Source organism: Crinia signifera, chromosome 8, assembly GCF_055691185.1.
Source record: "Crinia signifera chromosome 8, ASM5569118v1, whole genome shotgun sequence".
In the NCBI taxonomy this organism is placed as follows: domain Eukaryota; kingdom Metazoa; phylum Chordata; class Amphibia; order Anura; family Myobatrachidae; genus Crinia; species Crinia signifera.
In genome coordinates, this window is record NC_139224.1 from 155,666,553 (window position 1) to 155,688,517 (window position 21,965).

The 21,965-nt window shown below is 45.9% G+C and overlaps 1 protein-coding gene across 1 annotated transcript; it reads left to right on the top strand.

The window, feature by feature from the left end:
- Window positions 1-342: 342 nt before the first annotated feature.
- On the top strand, window positions 343-19,267 carry LOC146026648 (E3 ubiquitin-protein ligase TRIM11-like). Its single transcript, XM_083157480.1, has 4 exons — window positions 343-779; window positions 5,272-5,401; window positions 13,464-13,728; window positions 17,221-19,267. The coding sequence occupies exons 2-4, from the start codon at window positions 5,399-5,401 to the stop codon at window positions 18,945-18,947; spliced, it is 1,995 nt and encodes a 664-aa protein (XP_083013606.1). The 5' UTR covers window positions 343-779; window positions 5,272-5,398; the 3' UTR covers window positions 18,948-19,267.
- Window positions 19,268-21,965: the final 2,698 nt, after the last annotated feature.

Here is a 21,965-nt window from a genome sequence, read left to right on the forward strand (position 1 = left end):
TGTCCGTAATCAAAGCTATAGACGGACTTTCTGTTTATATAATGTGACTAATAGTTATCTCTTTTCTCCTTTTCTTCTCTTTTTTTATACATGATTACATGTTAGTATATCAAATCCTGTTTATATATAAAAGTATTTTTCTCTTTTTTGCATGAATAATGATGGTATGTTTCTTATAATGCAGAGTTGCTACAATGAGCATATGTATCTCTTTATGCTTTGCTACATAATTTTTTTTTAAAAAGTAATCATTAAACATTTTATGATATTTTTACATACCTGCATATTGTGCAGATTTATATTTTCTATGTATATGCATTTTTTGTATTTTTGAATTGTTGTATATTAATTGTATTGTATTATAGTTGTATTTTTATGTATTGATTGTATTTTACTTATGTGTGTGAGAGGCACATATATTTTTTCTTTCTTTGTGTTTTTATAAATGGTTTATTACTGCTGCTAGGCAATTAGCTTTAACGATGTTGATAGGTATCAGTGAGAGCTTGGAGCATGATTAAAGCAGCTCGTCAGCACATCAATATCAGCTGTGCGACCTACTATAAGTATAACACCAGTACTTTGGATGGCTACACCCCCTGACGAAGTCCCCAGATGACGAAACCGGTTGGGCGTGGCCTAAACTGACAACATTGTGCTTTTGGAGTTCCTGACCACGGAGGCCCTGACGGCGGCGAAAAGGCTGGTCCCGGCTATTCAAGTCGTTGGTGCACCGTGTTGGATATCACTGTGGCAAGCTGTTTGCTGTTATCTATGATGTATGTGAGCCTGCACTTTTAGTAAAATTTGTTTTACACTTTGCTCATATCTGCGCTTTTTCTCCAATTTCTTTCTACATATATATATATATATATATATATATATATATATATATATACATACACAGGACTATTTTTCAGCAGGCTCCAGCAGGAACTGAGGCTTAGTTCACTCTTTCTGACAAAATATTTGTTAGATGGACAAAACCATGTGCACTGCAGGTGAGGCAGGTGTTACTTGTGCAGAGATAAATAGATTTGGCTGGGGTTATACACCTGCCTCACCTGAAGTGCACATGGTTTTGTCCATCTAACAAATATTTTGTCAGAGAGAGTGAACTAGAAAGAATAAGGGCCTCAGTTCCTGCTGGAGCCTGCTGAAAAATAGTCATATACAGGTCGGGTATCCCGTATCCGAATTATTCCAAAAACTGTGGTTTTTTGGAATAATTCAATTTTTTTTCTTGTCCCCCCCCCCCCCTGACCCTCTTTTAATACTTACCAAGTCCTCTGGCGTCCATAGCAGGCCTTCAGCATCCTCTCCGGCGTCTCCAGCGGTCCCAGGAGTGCTTTGCGCGAGTGCGCGCGCGTGCCGGTGACGTCACCGGCGCGTCTGGGAACTTGCGCAAAGCACTCCTGGGACCGCTGGAGACGCCGGAGGACTCCATGGACGCCGAGGGACCATCGGGGACCCACCAGGGGCAGGTAAGTATAGCTAAAAAAAAATTATTCCAAAAACCGGAATATTCCCTTATCCGGAATGCTCGTGGTCCCGAGCATTTCGGATAAGGGATACTCAACCTGTATGTATATATATATATATATATATATATATATATATATATATATATATATATATATATATATATATATACACAATGTATTTGCAGAGCGGCACTCCTAATTGCGTCCCTGGTAGGAGATAATGAGCTGGTGCCTGCCGGAAGGTAGCCCGTGGGAGACCGGCTGTATATGCATGTAGTGACGGCGGCACTCCGAGTAAATGAAGAGACAGGAGACATAGGGTGAGATTTAATAGGATGAGAGATTCAGAAAGTGAGAGATTTGGTGAGAAATCTCCAATTTTTTTAAAGCGGCAATCATTTACACTTCAAAATCACACTGACAATAATTCGGATTGCCGCTTTAAAAAAACTGGAGATTTCTCACCAAATCTCTCACTTTTTTTGAATCGGCTGTATATGCATGTAGTGACGGCGGCACTCCGAGTAAATGAAGAGACAGGAGACATAGGGTGAGATTTAATAGGATGAGAGATTCAGAAAGTGAGAGATTTGGTGAGAAATCTCCAATTTTTTTAAAGCGGCAATCATTTACACTTCAAAATCACACTGACAATAATTCGGATTGCCGCTTTAAAAAAACTGGAGATTTCTCACCAAATCTCTCACTTTTTTTGAATCTCTCATCCTATTAAATCTCACCCCTGATAACTTCCTACGTTTCGAAACCTTGCGGTCCCTTTATCAAGGTGCAGAGAACAACACATAATGGGTGATTAAATGTACCTTTAAGCTGATCCGAATCCTCTCACGCCCACCAGCCATCCCGCCCAGCTCCATCTGATGACGTCACCAAGGGGAGACGTCCGGCGCGGCTGCGAAGGGCATCCACGATCTGCCCATACATAAACATAATCACATTAAGATCATTATACCGGTAAAATACAGTGAAACCAAATCATTATCGCGTGTGGTAAAAATGCATTAAAAACAAACCATGTGGGCACAATAAGACGGGCTCCAAATGACCCCGATAAACTATGTGAAAAAACACTACAAATGTGTTAAAACACACGCGACATCTAATACAAGTGTATACAACAAAGATGCATAATAGTGCTAAGTGCATAATCTAAAAATTGTGAAAAGCGCATGTCCCTTCTTTACAGACAGATGTAAACAGTTGGTCCCTAGGCAACAGTGCGTCCAACCACAGCCTGTGGAGGATGCGCTAGATATCTGCTGCAACTAACAGGGAACTCACTGGGGGACTAATTACACTGATACCCCATGATGTGAATCTTAACGGCCCCGATGGGCATCTGCCGTGTCTCCCTAAAGAAAATAGGAAAACCCGGCATGCTCATTTAGGCCCCTGGGGGACAGTGTGTCGAGCCGATGTATCCATCTGCTCTCTGCTCTACACAAAATTAACCCTCTGTCTCCCCCTCTTTTCAATGGCGGTATCTGTTCTATTATCCTATATCTCAAGGAAGCAAGTGTATGGCGAGCTGTGGAAAAATGCCTGGCCACGGGCTGTTCGCTACCCCCTGCTATCAAGGCTTGTTTGATTGCAGATCTGTGGGCTGCAGCCCTCTCCTTAAACGTGCGAACTGTCTTGCCGACATAATGTCGGCCACATGGGCAGCTGACAAGATAGACCACATAACTGGAGGTACACGTTACCCTCTGTTTGATTTTATACGATTTGCCGGAGTACGGATGACAGAACGTGTCCCCAGCAATCCTGAAGCTGCAGGTTGTGCAGCTGCAGCACTTGTAACAACCGGGCTTGGGTGTCCCCAAGAAATTGGAGGATGTAGAGGTCTTCGCTTCCACCACATCATTTTTGATGAGATAATCCTTCAAATTCTTCCCTCTTGTATAGGCGCACATCAGATTGGAATTGTGCAGTGATCGCAACGCCGGATCAATGCGAATGATATGCCAATGTGATTTGGCCATTCTACTGATCGGTCTGCTCTGTGGGTGATACGCATTCACCCAGATGAATTTGTCTGCCTTATTACCTCTATTGGTGGGCCTCATGGCTTGTTCCCTGGTCAAAGCTAGGGCTTTGCGTTTAGATTTTAATAACTCATCCACCGGGTACCCCCGTTCTCTAAATTTCTCTACCATGTTGGAAAGAGCCCCTTCCACTTCTTCAGGGTCGCTGACAATTCTACGGACTCTGAGCATTTGGGAGAACGGCAATCCTGCCTTAAGCGGGGGAGGGTGGTGGCTAGAGGCAAGCAACAAATTGTTGCGGTCGGTTGGTTTGCAAAATAACGAGGTAGAAATCGTACCCCCATTATTTTTTATGTTAACATCCAAAAAGTGGATGTTATCCTTGCTTATGGTGTACGTAAATTTTGAAGGGGAAGGCGAAGCGTTGTGGCCATCAAATAATTCCTCCAGCTCCTTTCTAGGACCAGCCCACAGGATCAGCAGGTCATCTATGTACCGTGTGTACAGTACCAGATGCCTGCTGATCCTGGGGTCTTGGTAAAACAGCTCATGCTCCACAGCAAACATATAGCTGTTGGCTAGCGATGGGGCCACCGAGGACCCCATCGCACACCCACACTGTTGGAGGTAATAACGGCTGTTGGACATAAAAAAAATTCTGGTCAACGTGAGTTTCAACAACTTTATGAACAGGTCAATGTTGGGGTCTTTGTACAGTGGGTTGTCCATGATGAGCGACCGGACTGCTGCGAGCCCCCCCTCATGCGGAATGCATGTATAGAGGCTCGCGACATCCACGGTGCACAGCAGACATTCCCCTGGTAACTGGGCTAAACCCTGTAATTTCAATAGCAATGATTTTGTGTCCTTCAAGTACGTGGGTTGGCCTTGCACACAAGGCTGCAGGAAGCTGTCCAAGTAAATCGATATAGGTTTATATAGAGACCCCCGGGCAGAGATGATGGGTCTGCCCGGGGGGTCCACCACACTCTTGTGGACCTTGGGGATTGTATATAGTAAGGGCACAATCGGATATGCCGTTCCCAATGCTTGCCGTGTGGTTGTGTCGATCAGAGCCTCCTTCAGCGCAAGGTCCAATATATTGTCTAGTTCTTGCTTGAAACCCGTGGATGGATCCTTTGGAAGTGGTAAGTACACGTTTGTGTCTGCAAGTTGTCTGTGGATTTCTTTCAGATAATCCATAGAATTCTGAATGACGATGCTGCCCCCTTTGTCGGCCGTCTGGATAGTTATTGAGGAATCTGTACTCAACGTTTTTAGGGCTCTCCACTCAGCTGGCGAGAAATTCGATCTGCTGGAATCACTCTCAGCTAAGATTGTGCTGGTGTCGTGCTCAATCGGGTTGACAAAAAAAAAACCCATCACAACCAGCCAGCCCCTGGCTCACAGTGTTAGGAGAATCTCTATTGTGTGTGTGTATATATATATATATATATATATATATGGGGGGCCAATAGATCCAAGCTTCTCTTACAGCGTGAGGCGGAGTGGATCTTCAGACTGGGCACTCTTAGTCCCCAGGGTCTGAATGAATCACTCGGGTTACACTGTTTTTTATAGTGTGCTCATTACCTTGTGTTCCTTGTTGTGTTTTAAAGTGTTTATCTTCCATGTGCAATATTCATCGTAATTTTTATTAATAAGATCCACATTCTGGATATAGCAATATCATTGCTTACTATGCATGCTGTTTGTTTCATACAGTGACAGTTGCGTTATTATGGTATCTTTATATTAATGCCTGTTCATTTTTGTTACAGTTTTAATAAAGTTTGTTGTAATGGTGTGGGAGCACGGTGATGACGTCATGACGTGACGTGCGTGCAGACGGCGTGGTGCCTGCCGCGCGGCGCTGACAGACTCACTTGGTGATGGGTGAACACATAAATGGTGAGTAATTTTTGTATTCTGTATGCCCTGAGGAAAATTAGTAAATCTAATTGAAACGTTGGCAGTACATTGCCTGTGGCTGTTACTTTGTCATATTATTCCGAGTGCCGCCGGACATTGCATTATATATATATATCTGTGTTCCCCAGTCGGCAGAATGGGGATGTGGGGCACTCTCCACAACACAGCTCAATGGGAGGTGTGTCGTTTCCTCATAAAGTCAATGATTGTCCACAAGGTGATGTCAAGTTGTAAAAAAGTTAGAAAAACAATTTATTTGTACATCCATTCACATGCCCCGACGTTTCGGTCCAAGCTAAGGGACCTTTTTCAAGGACCTTAAATGTGAAGATAGAGCCAGCATCAGGCGAACAAACGGGAATAGGTACCTCTTCCTAGAGGGGACACAGGCTGAAATACACAAATGAAATAAATGGGCGTCACTCAGAGGCTTGGTAATCAGGAAAAAAGTGTATTCGGTACACAGTGGTGGATCTACGTTTCGGGGACGTGCTCCCCTTCGTCAGGATACAAATAGAGTGTACAATAAGCATTTAAATAGTGTCTTACCTGTCAGGGACGGATCACCTCCCCGCCCCACGGCAACGCCCCCTGCGGCTCCGTCTCGTCTCTCCGCTTCCGCTTCTGGTCCTGGGTGACGTCGGTGAACCCGGCGGCGCTGTCATGGCAACTAGGGACGAATCACAGACCCCGATTAGTTGTTGTGTAAACAAAACACGTGCATAACAATAAGGAACTCTAAACAATAGAGATCAAGTGCAAACAAATGAAAAAAATCAACAGAACAAATCAACTAATGCTGCGGGCATGAATACTGGTGAATAATGTTACGTGCAAACATGTAAAATAGCCAAAAACTGGCTGTACGTATAAAATGGTTTAAAAGCACCAGACGGCACTGTGCTAGCAGAGGGCCAAACGGCAGCATAATGTAAATGTGTGCACACCAACATTATATGTGCTAACATGGCTATTTAGCCTACATACCTAGATGCATCAAGAAATAGATTGGTAAATCAGGACATGAACGTGAACTGAATGGCAGGATTATAAAAAATGTATAAGACCTGATGAATCATTTAACCCTTTGGGGCGCAGGGTGTCCAGACGGAAAATCCATCTGGATTCAAGTTGCAATAATTTCTTAGAGCGGTCCCCGCCCCTGGGTGACAAGGGTACATGGTCTATTATTTTATGTTTAAGAGTAGCCATCCCATGCCTGGCCTCAGCAAAATGCCTGGCTACAGGTTGGTCTCCTGTGCCATTCTGTAAAGCCGTTCTGATGGCCAAACGATGTTGCGCCATGCGGGTCTTGAAAGCACAATCCGTTTTGCCTATGTAATATAGCCCTGGAGTCTTTAAGATGGGTGGTAGTTCTTCGAATACAGGGCTGCAAAAAAGAGTCCAGATAGACAGCGACTGGTTCACACAAAGACCCCCTGGCCGAGATGATAGGTGGACCAGGAGGCCTCTGTGTGTCTTTGTGTATCTTAGGGATACTGTAAAACACCGGTACAACCGGGTGTTCAACCAGTAGAGTTCCTGGCACTTCAATCACTTGCAAAAAGAGATGACATCACGATCCGAAGTGCGGACAAAGGTGGTGCCGTGGTGGTGCTAAATACCACAGATTATATCCGTGAGTGCGACCGTCTACTGAGTGACTCTGCTACATATCGCTGCTTGACACAGGATCCCACCGGGGAGTACCAGCGGACATTAAACCGTATACTTCAGCAAGCAGTAGATGATCAAATTATCTCAGCAGAAACCCATAAGGCTCTACTGGTTGAACACCCGGTTGTACCGCTGTTTTACAGTATCCCTAAGATACACAAAGACACACAGAGGCCTCCTGGTCGACCTATTATCTCGGCCAGGGGGTCTTTGTGTGAACCAGTCGCTGTCTATCTGGACTCTTTTTTTTGCAGCCCTGTATTCGAAGAACTACCACCCATCTTAAAGACTCCAGGGCGCTTCTGCAAAAGTTTGCAGTAAGCCCTCCTGTTGGGAATAATGCTGTGTTAGCCACTCTAGATGTATCTAATCTTTATACATGTATCCCCCATACAGCTGGACTAGAGGCGGTTAAACAATTGTTGGTAGGCAACACTGCATACGTGGGCCCAGATATTACATTTTTTCTTACTTTGCTTGAATTTACCCTCGAAAACAACTATTTTTTGTTTAACGGCCGGTTTTATCTACAGCTCATTGGCTGTGCCATGGGTTCCCCAGTGGCGCCGTCCCTGGCGAACTCATACATGTGGCAAGTTGAGAGGGAAATTTTCTTTCAGGATCCCACAGTTGCAGAAGGGATTACACAATATGTTCGCTATATAGATGACCTATTCCACATTTGGTCCAAGAGCAGTGAAAGTCTGATTGACATAGTCAATGCACAAAATTAGTCAGACCACCCTGTTAAATTAACACTCACTTACAGTGTTTCTGAAGTTTGTTTTCTGGATCTACGGATCATTTTGAAGGCAGGCAAAATTACAACATGCCTGTACTCCAAACCCACAGACCGAAACACTATGCTCAGGTATAATAGTTTCCACCCTGTCTCCACCACCAGAGGACTGCCTTATTTCCAGTACCTCAGAGTATGTAGGTCCAATAGCGAAATCCCAGAAAGAAACACACAGCTGGACTTAATGTCTCAAAAATTTGTAAACAGAGGGTACCCCATCCAGGCATTAGCATCAGCCAGAAAACGGGCAGAAGCTGTGCCCAGGGATGCCCTGTTACTAGACAGGCCCATTAAAGAACCGACGGAACAGATTTTCCCATGGGTCAATGCCCACAACCCCAATACCAACTTCACCACCAAAAAGGCCAAAGAGTTGTGGCCAATTATTACCAGTGACCCAGACCTTAAATCCCTAAAACATGCCCGCCTCATGCCCAGCTACACCAGGGGCAGAAGTATTCGGGATTACTTAGTAAAAACCACCATTAGTGAGCCTAAGCCTAATACTAGGAATTTTCTATCCAAGAAAAATGGTTGTTTTAAATGTCTGGGGTGCACTACGTGTAATTACATGGCCACAGGGGATTTTATCAGCCATCCAGCTTCTGGGAAAAAATTCCCCATCAAATGGCCCCTCACATGCAGCACTAAATACGTTGTCTATGCAATAATTTGCCCGTGTGGGCTATATTACATAGGCAAAACGGATTGTGCTTTCAAGACCCGCATGGCGCAACATTGTTTGGCCATCAGAACGGCTTTACAGAATGGCACAGGAGACCAACCTGTAGCCAGGCATTTTGCTGAGGCCAGGCATGGGATGGCTACTCTTAAACATAAAATAATAGACCATGTACCCTTGTCACCCAGGGGCGGGGACCGCTCTAAGAAATTATTGCAACTTGAATCCAGATGGATTTTCCGTCTGGACACCCTGCGCCCCAAAGGGTTAAATGATTCATCAGGTCTTATACATTTTTTATAATCCTGCCATTCAGTTCACGTTCATGTCCTGATTTACCAATCTATTTCTTGATGCATCTAGGTATGTAGGCTAAATAGCCATGTTAGCACATATAATGTTGGTGTGCACACATTTACATTATGCTGCCGTTTGGCCCTCTGCTAGCACAGTGCCGTCTGGTGCTTTTAAACCATTTTATACGTACAGCCAGTTTTTGGCTATTTTACATGTTTGCACGTAACATTATTCACCAGTATTCATGCCCGCAGCATTAGTTGATTTGTTCTGTTGATTTTTTTTCATTTGTTTGCACTTGATCTCTATTGTTTAGAGTTCCTTATTGTTATGCACGTGTTTTGTTTACACAACAACTAATCGGGGTCTGTGATTTGTCCCTAGTTGCCATGACAGCGCCGCCGGGTTCACCGACGTCACCCAGGACCGGAAGCGGAGAGACAAGACGTAGCCGCGGGCGGCAATGCCGTGGGGCGGGGAGGTGATCCGTCCCTGACAGGTAAGACACTATTTAAATGCTTATTGTACACTCTATTTGTATCCTGACGAAGGGGAGCACGTCCCCGAAACGTAGATCCACCACTGTGTACCGAATACACTTTTTTCCTGATTACCAAGCCTCTGAGTGACGCCCATTTATTTCATTTGTGTATATGGATCAGCTCCACGGGAAGGCACCAGAGCAGATTATCCCCATGGGGGCCCCAGTTGAGCCGGAGCAGTACCCGCTATATATATATGGTGGATGGTGGAGGGTGCACCTTACTGTAAGTCTTTTGTCTGCTATATATGTTCTGTATTCACTTGTGGTTTTTAGGTCTTGATAAAAGGACATTGGTCCTGAAACGTTGGCTATAAGACTATTGTCTGTCAATTCATTTGTAATTTCCGAGTGACATCCATCTCTGCACGTATTCTTTCACTACCAGGATGAGCACCGGAGCAGTTGTTCTTTAAAGCGGAGTGCCGGACATTTCTTGCTCTATACATCAGGATTGTGCTGTTGCACCTCCAGGTCAAGGCACCGCTACTTTTCTTCATTGCATACAAGACTTCCTCACTGTGCACTTAAGGGTTTTTTTATTTATATGTTGGTCTTTTGGTGTATGCAGCACCTCACGGAATATACATCCTCCTAACAGGGATGTCTGCCACGGAGGCAGTTACAGGCTTCACCAATGTTGTATTAACCTTGGGTGAAACCTTAACCCATACTGACTCAGAGGCTGAAAATATTCTATTCAGCGAACATTTAAAAACAACAGGAGGAGTTGAAACTGCACAGCAATTATCGGCCCAATTAATCAGATTGAAGAAAAAGGAGGTGGACTTTCATCTACACGGTGTGTCCTTATCTGATTATTTCAGAGAGAAAAAAATCCCTCGGGGTTTTAGGATAAGAAACACCCCCACAATCGGGCGCTACAACCCCGATTTTTGCCGCAAGTGGGCTGCAGTGCTTAACCGTTGCTCTTTTGACCTAATACTATTGGTTGTGGAAGAGTCACGAAGGGAATTAAACATCACGATTGACAAAATTAAGGATTTCGAAAAGGAGCATTTAAACACCTTTAAAGCGGACAGTACGCAAGATTGGCTTACTGAAATAAAGAAACAAATTGACAAATACAGGGCTGACCTCGTACAATTCAAAAAAGCCAAGGTCGACACTGTCAACAGAGACTACTCTGAGCAAAGAGTCTACAGTTGGGCCTATAACAGAGGACAACAACAAGACCGTCGCCCCAAATTCAGACGACAGCGCCAATATCCACTTGAGACCGATAACTCGAGCGGAGCCATCTCTTCAAGTGATACTGAATGTGCCACCAAAAAGAATACACAGCGCCCCCCTTTAGGGGTAGCCACCAGGACCACCCTCGACCTGCGAAACGAACCCGCACCAGGCGCGGAGGTCAGTGGGCAAGGCAGGCGAAGGTATCAAAAATCAGGGAAGAGGTAGTATTCAACCTGTCGTCGCGCACATTATCCCAAGAGGAGAATGAAGTCCTAAACTTAGGTCTATCATATGTGCCAACCCATCACACTAACGCCTTTCAATATAAAGTCGATCTTTTTAAGTTTGACAGACGTCTTAAACTCAGAGAACACTTTGGAGATAACCCCTTGGCTGTAAATACTCAAGCACAGGCTGTACGAAGGAAATCCACCTTCACACCCGTTTCGGGGAACAGAAACATCAAATGTTTTACAGACTATATGGATCGTGTCATTGACAGTAACCAGCAACATCGGCTGACTTCCAATAACAATCTTACTCCATCCCAACGCAAGGCATTAACAGATTTGGGACAATATACAGATATCATTATCCGTCCATCGGACAAAGGTGGTGGAGTGGTGGTCCAAAATCTACAAGATTACATCTCTGAAATTAACCGCCAGTTAGCGGATCAACAAGTGTACCTCAAACTTGATAATGACCCCACCACGACCTATAAAAAAGAATTGGATGATGTGTTGGAGGAAGCTGTGAGAGAGCAACTCATCACCACGACAGTGAGGGATGCATTGTGCAAGGAATACCCCAGAATACCTGCTTTATACACAATTCCTAAAATGCACAAGAATCCTCTTCATCCGCCGGGCAGGCCCATAATCGCCGCACGAGATTCCCTATACTACGATGTCTCCAAGTATCTGGATCACTTCTTGCAGCCTCTCATCCAATCACACCCAAGATTCTTAAAAGACACTACTACGTTCCTCAAAAAACTGGAGCTTTGGTCGGCTACAGACAAAAAATCTCTGATGTGCACCATCGATGTTGCCAGCCTGTACACCAGCATTCCGCAGGCAGCTGGTGTACAGGCCACTGCAAGATTTCTCTCCAATAACATCCAATACAATGGCCCTGATTTAACTTTGTTTATGCATCTACTTGAACTTACCCTAACCTGCAACTATTTCTTATTTAATGGCGAAATGTATGTGCAACGCTCAGGGTGCGCAATGGGGTCTTGCGTAGCCCCGAGCTTCGCAAATATATACATGTTTGAAATTGAGCAAGAATTTTTCTTCACCAATGAGACGATCGCATCACACATATCAGGATATACAAGGTATATCGATGATATTTTTCTATTGTGGACCGGGCCTCAACAAACCTTTGAAGATCTCATCCACACAATCAATTCTATGGCATGTCCCATCAAATTAACATTTGAATGCAGTTTTTCTACTGTGCATTATTTGGATGTCACCATTTGTCAAAATGAAACCGGCCAGCTATCGAGTACTATGTATTACAAACCTACCGACAGAAATACCTGCCTGCAGGGCCGAAGTCATCACCCTGAACCACTTAAAAAATCCCTTCCTTTCTCCCAATTCTTGCAGGTAAGGAGGATCTGCAGTGACCAATCTGATGCCATTAAACAAATGGACACTATGCTTTTGAAATTTCTACAAAGAGGATATCATCGCAAGCCATTACAAGCTGCCAAACAAAGAGCTCTACAAATGTCCAGAGAAGATGCTCTAACTATTAAAAAACCAAACTTGGAACAAAACAACATCGTTTGGACGCAAGAATATACGACGGCGAGTACTACACTGATGCGCAAAGCGAAAGCTATATGGCCGATCATCACAGAGGACCAATCCATTCCAGCTTTTAAAGGTACTAAAATACTGCCTTCCTTTCGTAGAAGTCGCAATATAAGAGACATAGTAGTCCACAATGATGTCACTGAGATGAGCCAAAAGAAACCCAGCCATTTCTTAACCCGCAAGCCAGGAAATTACAGATGTACGGGCTGCACAACCTGCAGCACAATGGAGATTGGTGACAGATTCAGTCACCCACGGACAGGTAAATCTTACCTCATTAAATTTCCTTTAACTTGCTCCAGCCGGTACGTTGTTTACCAAATTAAATGCCCGTGTGGCATGTTATACATCGGCAAGACTACGAGACAAATTAAAGAGAGACTAGCGCTACACAGATCACATATCAAAGCAGCTATTGAGGGCAAATCGGCCGATCAGCCTGTAGCACGTCATTGGAGGGATGCCCACCACAGTATCACTAATATTAAAATGAAGATGATTGATCACATTCCAGCAAGCAAAAGAGGTGGTGACAGAGGAAGAATACTTCTACAGAGAGAAGCCTATTGGATACATACGTTACAAACCATGCACCCTAAAGGCCTCAATGAAATACTCTCTTATTCAGCATTTCTATAAACCCCCAGTAACTGTATCTCCACAGTTCATCCCTCTGCTGCCCATTGATTGTTACTTTCAGGACATATACCAGCTATCTAGGTCGCACGCACAGGAGCGATCCCTACGGGTGTTTCCTTCAGCACATTACTGTCAGCATATACCCCTGAATTCATGGTGTGCAATTGTTCTCTTATTAATTGTTCTCGTTTACAGGTTAAATCAGCCGTCTCTTCAACTGGTCATCTATTGCATCGACCTGATAGCTGGCCCCCAATGTTATTATACTTGGCATTCCATTCCATCATATTTTGCTTGTCCCGTACCATTTCCGTGTGTTGCCTACACATTCATTTTCATGCTTATGTTTATTCACTTTATTATCTCATTCACAGAGGCTCTCCAACCTAGCTGTGCCACTCATCCGTCAGGAATACCGGCCGTCAGCGCTGCAGGTGACAGGTCACACAGCGCTCTCTATTTACAAGCCGGGCAGCACGGACTGTATCACAGGTATACAAATTACGGCGCTATGGTTACCAGAGGCCTCGTCACTAACCGCGCCCCCCGGGGTGGGACCTGATCGTCTCTGCAGTCGCACTCAGATGACGTCACCGGACTCCGAACGGGAGGCGAGGCTGGTGGAGGGTGCACCTTACTGTAAGTCTTTTGTCTGCTATATATGTTCTGTATTCACTTGTGGTTTTTAGGTCTTGATAAAAGGACATTGGTCCTGAAACGTTGGCTATAAGACTATTGTCTGTCAATTCATTTGTAATTTCCGAGTGACATCCATCTCTGCACGTATTCTTTCACTACCAGGATGAGCACCGGAGCAGTTGTTCTTTAAAGCGGAGTGCCGGACATTTCTTGCTCTATATATATATATATATATATATATATATACTAGGTGATTCATCGCGCCCTACGGGCGCTCTTCACACCGTCGTAAGGGGCTGCGCCCCCTTAATTTGTGAACGTTTGTATATGAGAAATATGGTTAGAATTGTATGAAAGATGCCCTGTATTGCAACTTAGGTGTCCGCGAATCGCGGGAGGGGGGGTCGCGGAGGGTGCCGCAAATTGCAGGAGGGGGGGTCGCGGGGGGTGCCGCGAATTGCAGGAGGGGGGGTTGTGGGGGGGTGGATGCTGCGAATCGCAGGAGGGGAGGGATTGCAGAGAATCGCGGGAGGGGGGTCGCGGGGTGGGTTGCCGCAAATCGCGGGAGGGGGGTTACGGGGGCGGGGGTTGCGGCGAATCATGGTAGGGGGGGTCGCGGGGGGTGTGCCGTGAATCACGGGAGGGGGGTCACGGGGTGGGGTGCCGAGAATCGCGGGGGTGTGTGTGTGTGCCGTGAATCGCGGGAGTGGGGGTTGCGGGGGGGGGGTGGGGTTGGGGGGGTGTGACGCGAATCGCCACAAGAAAAAATCAACACAGAAAGGTCAACACATGTAAATGTTGACATAAGTGTGGCACTTCATTGGTGTCCATGTCGACACATGAGAATGAATATGAAAACATTCAAAAAATGAAAAAAAAACTTCAAAAACTCATGTCAACCTTTTTCATTGTCGACCATAGCCATGTCAGTGTTTTCCATGTGCAATTTAATTCTGGAGCTGCCGCGAATCGCGGGGGGGTGCCGCGAATTGCGGGAGGGGGGGTCGCGGGGGTGGGTGCCGCGAATCGCGGGAGGGGGGGTTACGGGGCGGGGGTTGCGGCGAATCATGGGAGGGGGGGTCGTGGGGGTGTGCCGTGAATCACGGGAGGGGGGGTCACGGGGTGGGGTGCCGAGAATCGCGGGGGAGGTGTGTGTGTGCCGTGAATCGCGGGAGTGGGGGTTGTGGGGGGGGGGGGGTGGTGGGGGGGTGTGACGCAAATCGCCACAAGAAAAAATCAACACAGAAAGGTCAACACATGTAAATGTTGACATAAGTGTGGCACTTCATTGGTGTCCATGTCGACACATGAGAATGAATATGAAAATATTCAAAAAATGAAAATAAAAACTTCAAAAACTCATGTCAACCTTTTTCATTGTCGACCATAGCCATGTCAGTGTTTTCCATGTGCAATTTAATTCTGGAGCTGCCGCGAATCACGGGGGGTGCCGCGAATTGCGGGAGGGGGGGGGTCGCGGGGTTGGGTGCCGCGAATCGCGGGAGGGCGGGGTTCACAGGGGTTCCGGTGGGGGGTTGCCGCGAATTGCGGGAGGTCACGGGGGGTGCCGCGAATCGCGGGAGGGGGGGTTGCGGGGGGGTGTGACGCGAATCGCCACAATAAAAAATCAACACAGAAAGGTCAACACATGTAAATGTTGACATAAGTGTGCCACTTCATTGGTGTCAATGTCGACACATGAGAATGAATATGAAAAAATTAAAAAAATTAAAAATAAATCTTCAAAAACTCATGTCAACCTTTTTCATTGTCGACCATAGCCATGTCAGTGTTTTGCATGTGCCATTTAAGCCTGGGGCTGCTGCGAATTGCGGGGGGGGGGGGGTGCCGCGAATCGCGGGAGGGGGGTCGCAGGGGGGGTGCCGCCAATCGTGCAAGGGGGGGTCGCGGGGGGGTTCTTTTTGCCGCGAATCACGGGAGGGAGGTCGCGGGGGGGGTGTTTTTTCCGCGAATCGGGGGGGGGGGGGGTCACGGGGGAGGGTTTGCCGCGATTCGCGGGGGGGGGGGTCGCGGGGTGGTGGTTATGCCGCGAATTGCGGGAGGGGTCGTGGGGGGGTTCTTTTTGCAGCGAATCGCGGGAGGGGGGGTCGCGGGGGTGTTTTTGCTGCGAATCGCGGTAGGGGGGGTCGCGGGGGAGCGGGTGTTTTTGCCGCAAATCGCGGGAGGGGGGCGCTCACCTGGTGGCTGTGGAGTAGCAGTGCTGGGCAACATGGGAAGGCAGTGGGTGTCTGGCACTGTCTGTGGGCTCACTGGGCTGGTTCTCTGTCACATACCTCCCAACATGACCCTCTCCAGGAGGGACACAATGCTCTGTTTCTAGACTGCCCCTTAATGTATGATTGCCATCACCTGTTTTAAACAGGTTAATTTCTCAGAAAGGTGTTCAGCACAGATGAAGGCAATCACACATTAAGAGGAAAGTCCAGGAACAGAGCGTTATAGACACAGACACCCACTTTGAGTGACAGATGTAGCCAAATATATAGGAGATATATATATATATATATATATATATATATATATATTCATTCAGGGGCAGATGTATTAAACATTAAACTTGGTACAGTGGAAGGTGATAATGCACCAGCCAATCATCTGTGTTTGAAAAATTACAGTTAGAACTTAGGAGTTGATTGGCTGGTGTGTTATCACCTTCCACTTCATCACTTTACCAGGCTTATTAGTTATTAAAAATAATTATTAAAGAATCGTAACAAGTGATTTGACTGTAATTTAATATAGTAGCTTTTGCCTAATCCCAGTTACAAGTAAGTACATTTTGTGATATGATGGCCCTTTATGCATAAGCTATGTCTGTAGTTATTACCTGATATGCAAGTTTAGCCCCACCCAGGAGGAGATAGTGTATATTAAGCCTTGGAGAAAGTGAAAGTGGAAATGTTGCCCAAATCAACCAATCCGTTTCTGTCAATTATACCCCTTTTAGATCCCGGGATTTTTCACGTGTACGCGCATAATCCCAGGACTAGAGTATGTCTGAATGGCTCTACCCGGGATTTAAGTTGACTAAAATCCCGGGTTCTGCGCACCTGCAATGGAACCGGGATTTTTAAAAACCTGGGATTGTACTTGGTTTAATGTCTGAAAAGGGGAAATTCAATCTTGCACTTTATGACGGCAGGATCTCACTTAAGTGTTCACTACCCCATACGGTAGAGAGCACTTTTGGGGGTACTTATGTATTAGCCGGGCGCCCAGCTACGCTACGCTGACAATGTAGCTTTGGCTATGTTGTCATCGTAGCCTTTGCCGGGCGCCCAGCTAATACTTGTGGTGTATTGGTATTCTCAATACACCACTACGCAAACTATGTAATGGGCGCCGTGCTAATACATAAGTACCCTTTTGGGTGAACATGAGGCTAAATGGGATGGCAATTGGCTTCCCCTTATGAGTCACATAATTTCTGAGTGTCTGAGACTCACTTTCATTTCTCTCTTCTGCTACCAGCTATGGCGTCTGCTGATCTGAGACGGGAGCTGGACTGTTCCATCTGCCTGAACATTTATACAGATCCTGTCACCCTGAGATGTGGACACGACTTCTGCCGGGCCTGTATTGATCGTGTGTTGGATACACAGGAGGGGACTACAGTATTTACCTGTCCAGAATGCAGAGCAGAGTATCTGGATCGTCCTGCACTAGAGATAAACAGAAAGCTCTGCAATATAGCAGAACGTGTACGCTCTATTCCAGAGGAGGGAACTGGGATGTTCTGCACTTATTGTGTCCACTCTCAAGTACCTGCTCTTAAAACTTGTCTGAAGTGTGAAGCTTCTCTCTGTGATATACATTGGAGGACACACAACAAGTCAGCAGAACATGTCTTGGTTGATCCCACCACTTCCTTGGAGAAAAGAACATGTTCCCTCCATAAAGAGATCTTGAAGTATTTCTGCACTGAGGACAATGTCTGTATCTGTGTGTCCTGCAGTTTGGCCGGAGAGCATCGGGGGCACGTGGTGGAGATGCTGGGTGAGGCCTCTGAGAAGAAGAAGGAGAAACTGAGAAATGTTCTGCAGAAACTGACCAGAAATAGAGACGAGATTGAGAAAAGTATCCAGAGTCTGCAGAAACAGACCAGAAAAAGAAAAGGGACTGATCTGAGTATCCAGAGTCTGCAGAAACGCAGGAGAAAAAATCCGAAAAAAGCAGCTGGTTTACCAGAGACAGTCACTTCTCTCGTTGGAGACCTCAGGAGACAGCTGGAGGTCCTAGAGAAGAGAGTGCTGAATGAGATCTCTAGGCAGGAAGAGAGTGTTTCACTCTCAGTCTCCGATCTGATTCAGCAGCTGGAAATGAAGAAGGATGAGATTGCCGGGAAGATGTGTCAGATTGAGGAGCTGGGTAACATGTCTGATCCAATGACTGTCTTACAGGAACCAGACACAGGTGACTTGTCTGATACAGAGGAGCCATGTTCCATGACTGATCCAATGACTACTGGCCAAAAACAGGTGGAGGAAGACAGGGGCACTAAGAAGGAGGAGGGAGATACTGAGAAGTTGAATAGAGAGGTGGGTGAAAGACTTAAGGAGGATGCCGATAAAGTAGGAGATTTGTATGTGGGTTTTATATCAATGAAATTAGAAATATTATCTGATATAATAACAGGAATAAATGTATGCTTCGATGTGCAGGCACCAGCAGACATATCACTGGATGCAAACACAGCGGGTAATGATATACTTATCTCTGAAGACACGAAAACTGTATTCACGTCTTCAGAGAGATTCCAGGATTATCCTCAGGTGTTAAGCACCAGGGGATTCTCCTCAGGGCGACATTACTGGGATGTGATTATCAGTAACGCAGCCACCTGGCGTGTGGGGATGTGTTATCCCAGTATAGACAGGAGAGGGGATCAGTCACAAATTGGATGTAATAACAAGTCTTGGTGCTTGAATAGGACTCGGGATAATAGGGATTCAGTGATACATGACAGTAAGAAGATCACATTACCTGATAGTCTTCAATATGAAATAGTGAGGATTTATCTGGATTATGAGGCAGGACAACTGTCCTTTTATTCTATGTCCTTTAATTCTGTGTGTGACCTGACCAGACACTTACACACCTACACTGCCACCTTCACTGAGCCCCTTCATGCTGTATGGGAAGAGGGTTCTGTACATGTATGTGTGGATAGCCTGGGTCAGTCAGGGAGAGGAATCTGATTGGTGGGACATTAGTACACAGAATGATACAGAAGTTCAGTATAAATGTATATACAGACAGTGAGTTAGGTGCAGGGAATTGGTGTATAATTGTGTGGGCACTGCAAGTTGTGTATTCAGTGTTACAGTAGTTGTGTGTCATGTCTAACGTTATCTGTTGTTCTATTTCTGACAGGGCAAATATGTATCAGTCATAGTCATGTGTATCAAACAGCGTAATATTTCTATGTAGCTGGAAAGTTATGAGTATTCTTCAGTTAATAAATGAGTGTACTTCAGTTATTTATTAGTGATGTAACTAATAAAGGTTCCGGAATGTTTCTGGTGTCTTGCATTATTGTCTCAGTAGCTGTTGTGGTGCGACAGTCCTGGTTTTTCTGTATGAAGACATAAAACATCTCTATGGTAAAGCGGTCACCTAGAGAAGGATCGGCATGTGTTGTGGGCACAGGACCGAGGAACCAATGACATGCTGGTAATGGGTGTGGCTCAAAGGGTCTACAGTATCTAGGTCAACAGTCAAATTACTGTCGACATATTGACTTTCGACCTTTAAACAGTGTCCCCTGGTAACAGACTGAAATGAAGTGAGACTGGACTGGATTATATAGGCTGCATTGGAATGGGACCATCCTTCCTGCCATGTGCCTGCATCGCGGGGTGGGTGGGGTATCATTGTCTATGTGCAGGCCGTTAACGATATTGAGCATACACCCATGGGTCTTCAACCTATGGCCCTCCAGATGTTGTGAAACTACATGTTCCAACATGCATTGCCACATTTGTTCCTACAACAGCATGCCAAAACGGTCAGGGCATGCTGGGAAATGTAGTTTCACAACATCTGGAGGGCCACAGGTTGAAGACCTGTGCATAGACTATATTATAAACTATATAGTTCAGAAGGACCAACATGAGTGACTATGATTTATTTAGTGTTTACGGGGCTTATGGGCCTGATTCATGTTTCTTAGCAACCAGGCAAACCCATGCGTCACTGCAGGTGAGGAAGGTGTGTTGTGCAGAGAGACAAAGCTGTCTAACATTTGTGGGCTGCATGCAAAACCAGACAGTATTTACCCTGCACAGAACACATATAAATGTACTTGCTCCCCCTGCAGGGCAGTATGGTTTCTTCCAGACAGTTACATTATGTTTTTGCTTTACTTATACCCCTTTCACATCGCACCTCAGACCTGGTTAATTACTGGGTTTATGACAGGGCAAAGCTTATAACCCAGGTCGATCAACCCGGCAATTCGACCCGGGTTAAAAGAAAGGTTAATGTTGGGTCACTCATTTTATAATGGGAGAGCGTGTGAAAGCATCAGACACGGGTCTGTTCAGGGTCGGACCAGGGACCAAGATCCCAGGTCTGACCCAGCATTGCCGTCTGAAAGGGGTAATCTTGGTCAGGTTTATGGGTTTACACACTACGTCCAGGTAACCTCATCGGGTAAGTCCCTAACATTTTAGACCTTCATAGACTTGTCTGATCGGCGGTGTTTGACATCCAATCCTGTTCGCATTTGATTGGTGTCGGAGATCGTATATGGTGCACATACAATCTCCATTTGGCACCCTATCACTGCAGTGGGGAACGGGATCGCATACAATAAATCATATACAGAAGGACCGCACATGATATAGCATATGTGTCCCTACCACCTAGGACAGGGGTTGCCGGACTTTTGTAACCCGGGATCTACTTTTTGAACACTTTCTTACCGGTGATCTACCGGCATTTCCCCATGTGCAAAAAATATTCCCTTCCCAGTGCAATATGCCCCTTACACATTATGCCACACAGAATATGCCAAAATTCGCATTAGGACACAGGTTTTGAGCCATAATGTAACATTACAACACAAGGAATGAGTCAAAATTCACATTCTGACACGTAGAATGTGCCGAAATTCACAATCTGACACAGGGAACGAGGGTGAAATTCACATTCTGACACAGGAAATGTACCCGAAATTCACAATCTGACATGTGGCATGAGCTGAAATTTACATGCTGATACAGGGAATGTGCCCCAAATTCACATTCTGACACAGGGAATGTGCTGAAATGTGCCCTTCAATAACCTGTGTACTAAACATGGCTAAAACTGAACTTCTAATCTTCCATCCCCCGAACATCCCCTCTTCTCCCACTATCTCCATCAGCATTGGTGAAACCGAGATCACGTCCACCGACCAAACGCGCTGCCTCGGTGTCATCATTGACTCCTCCCTCTCTTTCACCCCCCACATTCGTGCTCTCTCACAGTCTTGCCGCTTTCACCTACGCAACATATCACGCATCAGACCATTCCTCTCCACTGACGCGACCAAAATTCTCATTCACTCTCTTGTCATCTCCCGCCTTGACTACTGCAACATCCTTCTCTCTGGGCTACCTCTCACCCGCCTCGCACCTCTCCAATCCATTCTTAACGCTGCTGCTAGGCTCATCTTCCTCTCCCGCCGCTCTACCTCCGCCTCCCCCCTCTGTTTATCTCTTCACTGGCTCCCCATTCCTTTCCGAGTTCTCTTTAAACTCCTCACCACCACCTACAAGGCTCTCTCCTCCTCCACAGCTCCCTACCTCTCTTCACTGATCTCTATCCACACTCCCTCCCGTCCTCTTCGCTCCATCGCTGACCGCCGACTGACCTCTCACCTAATCACCTCCTCCCACTCCCGTGTCCAAGATTTCTCTCGCGCTGCCCCCCTGCACTGGAACAACCTCCCGCCACCCATCAGGCTATCTGATTCCCTTACCTCCTTCAAGCGCTCCCTCAAAACCCACTTTTTTCGACTAGCCTATCCCTCCTCCTAACCTCTTTTGATCCTCCTATCCTGCCTCCGTTCCTACTTATCCTATTGTATTTCGTTCGTCCACCCACCTATTTTTAGTATGTTAACTCTTATGAGCAGGGCCCTCCTTCCTCACGTACTCACCCTACCTCATTACCTCACCTGTGCTCCTGTCCTGTTCTTCCCTTCCTCTACTTCATCTTCGGTCTCCTTG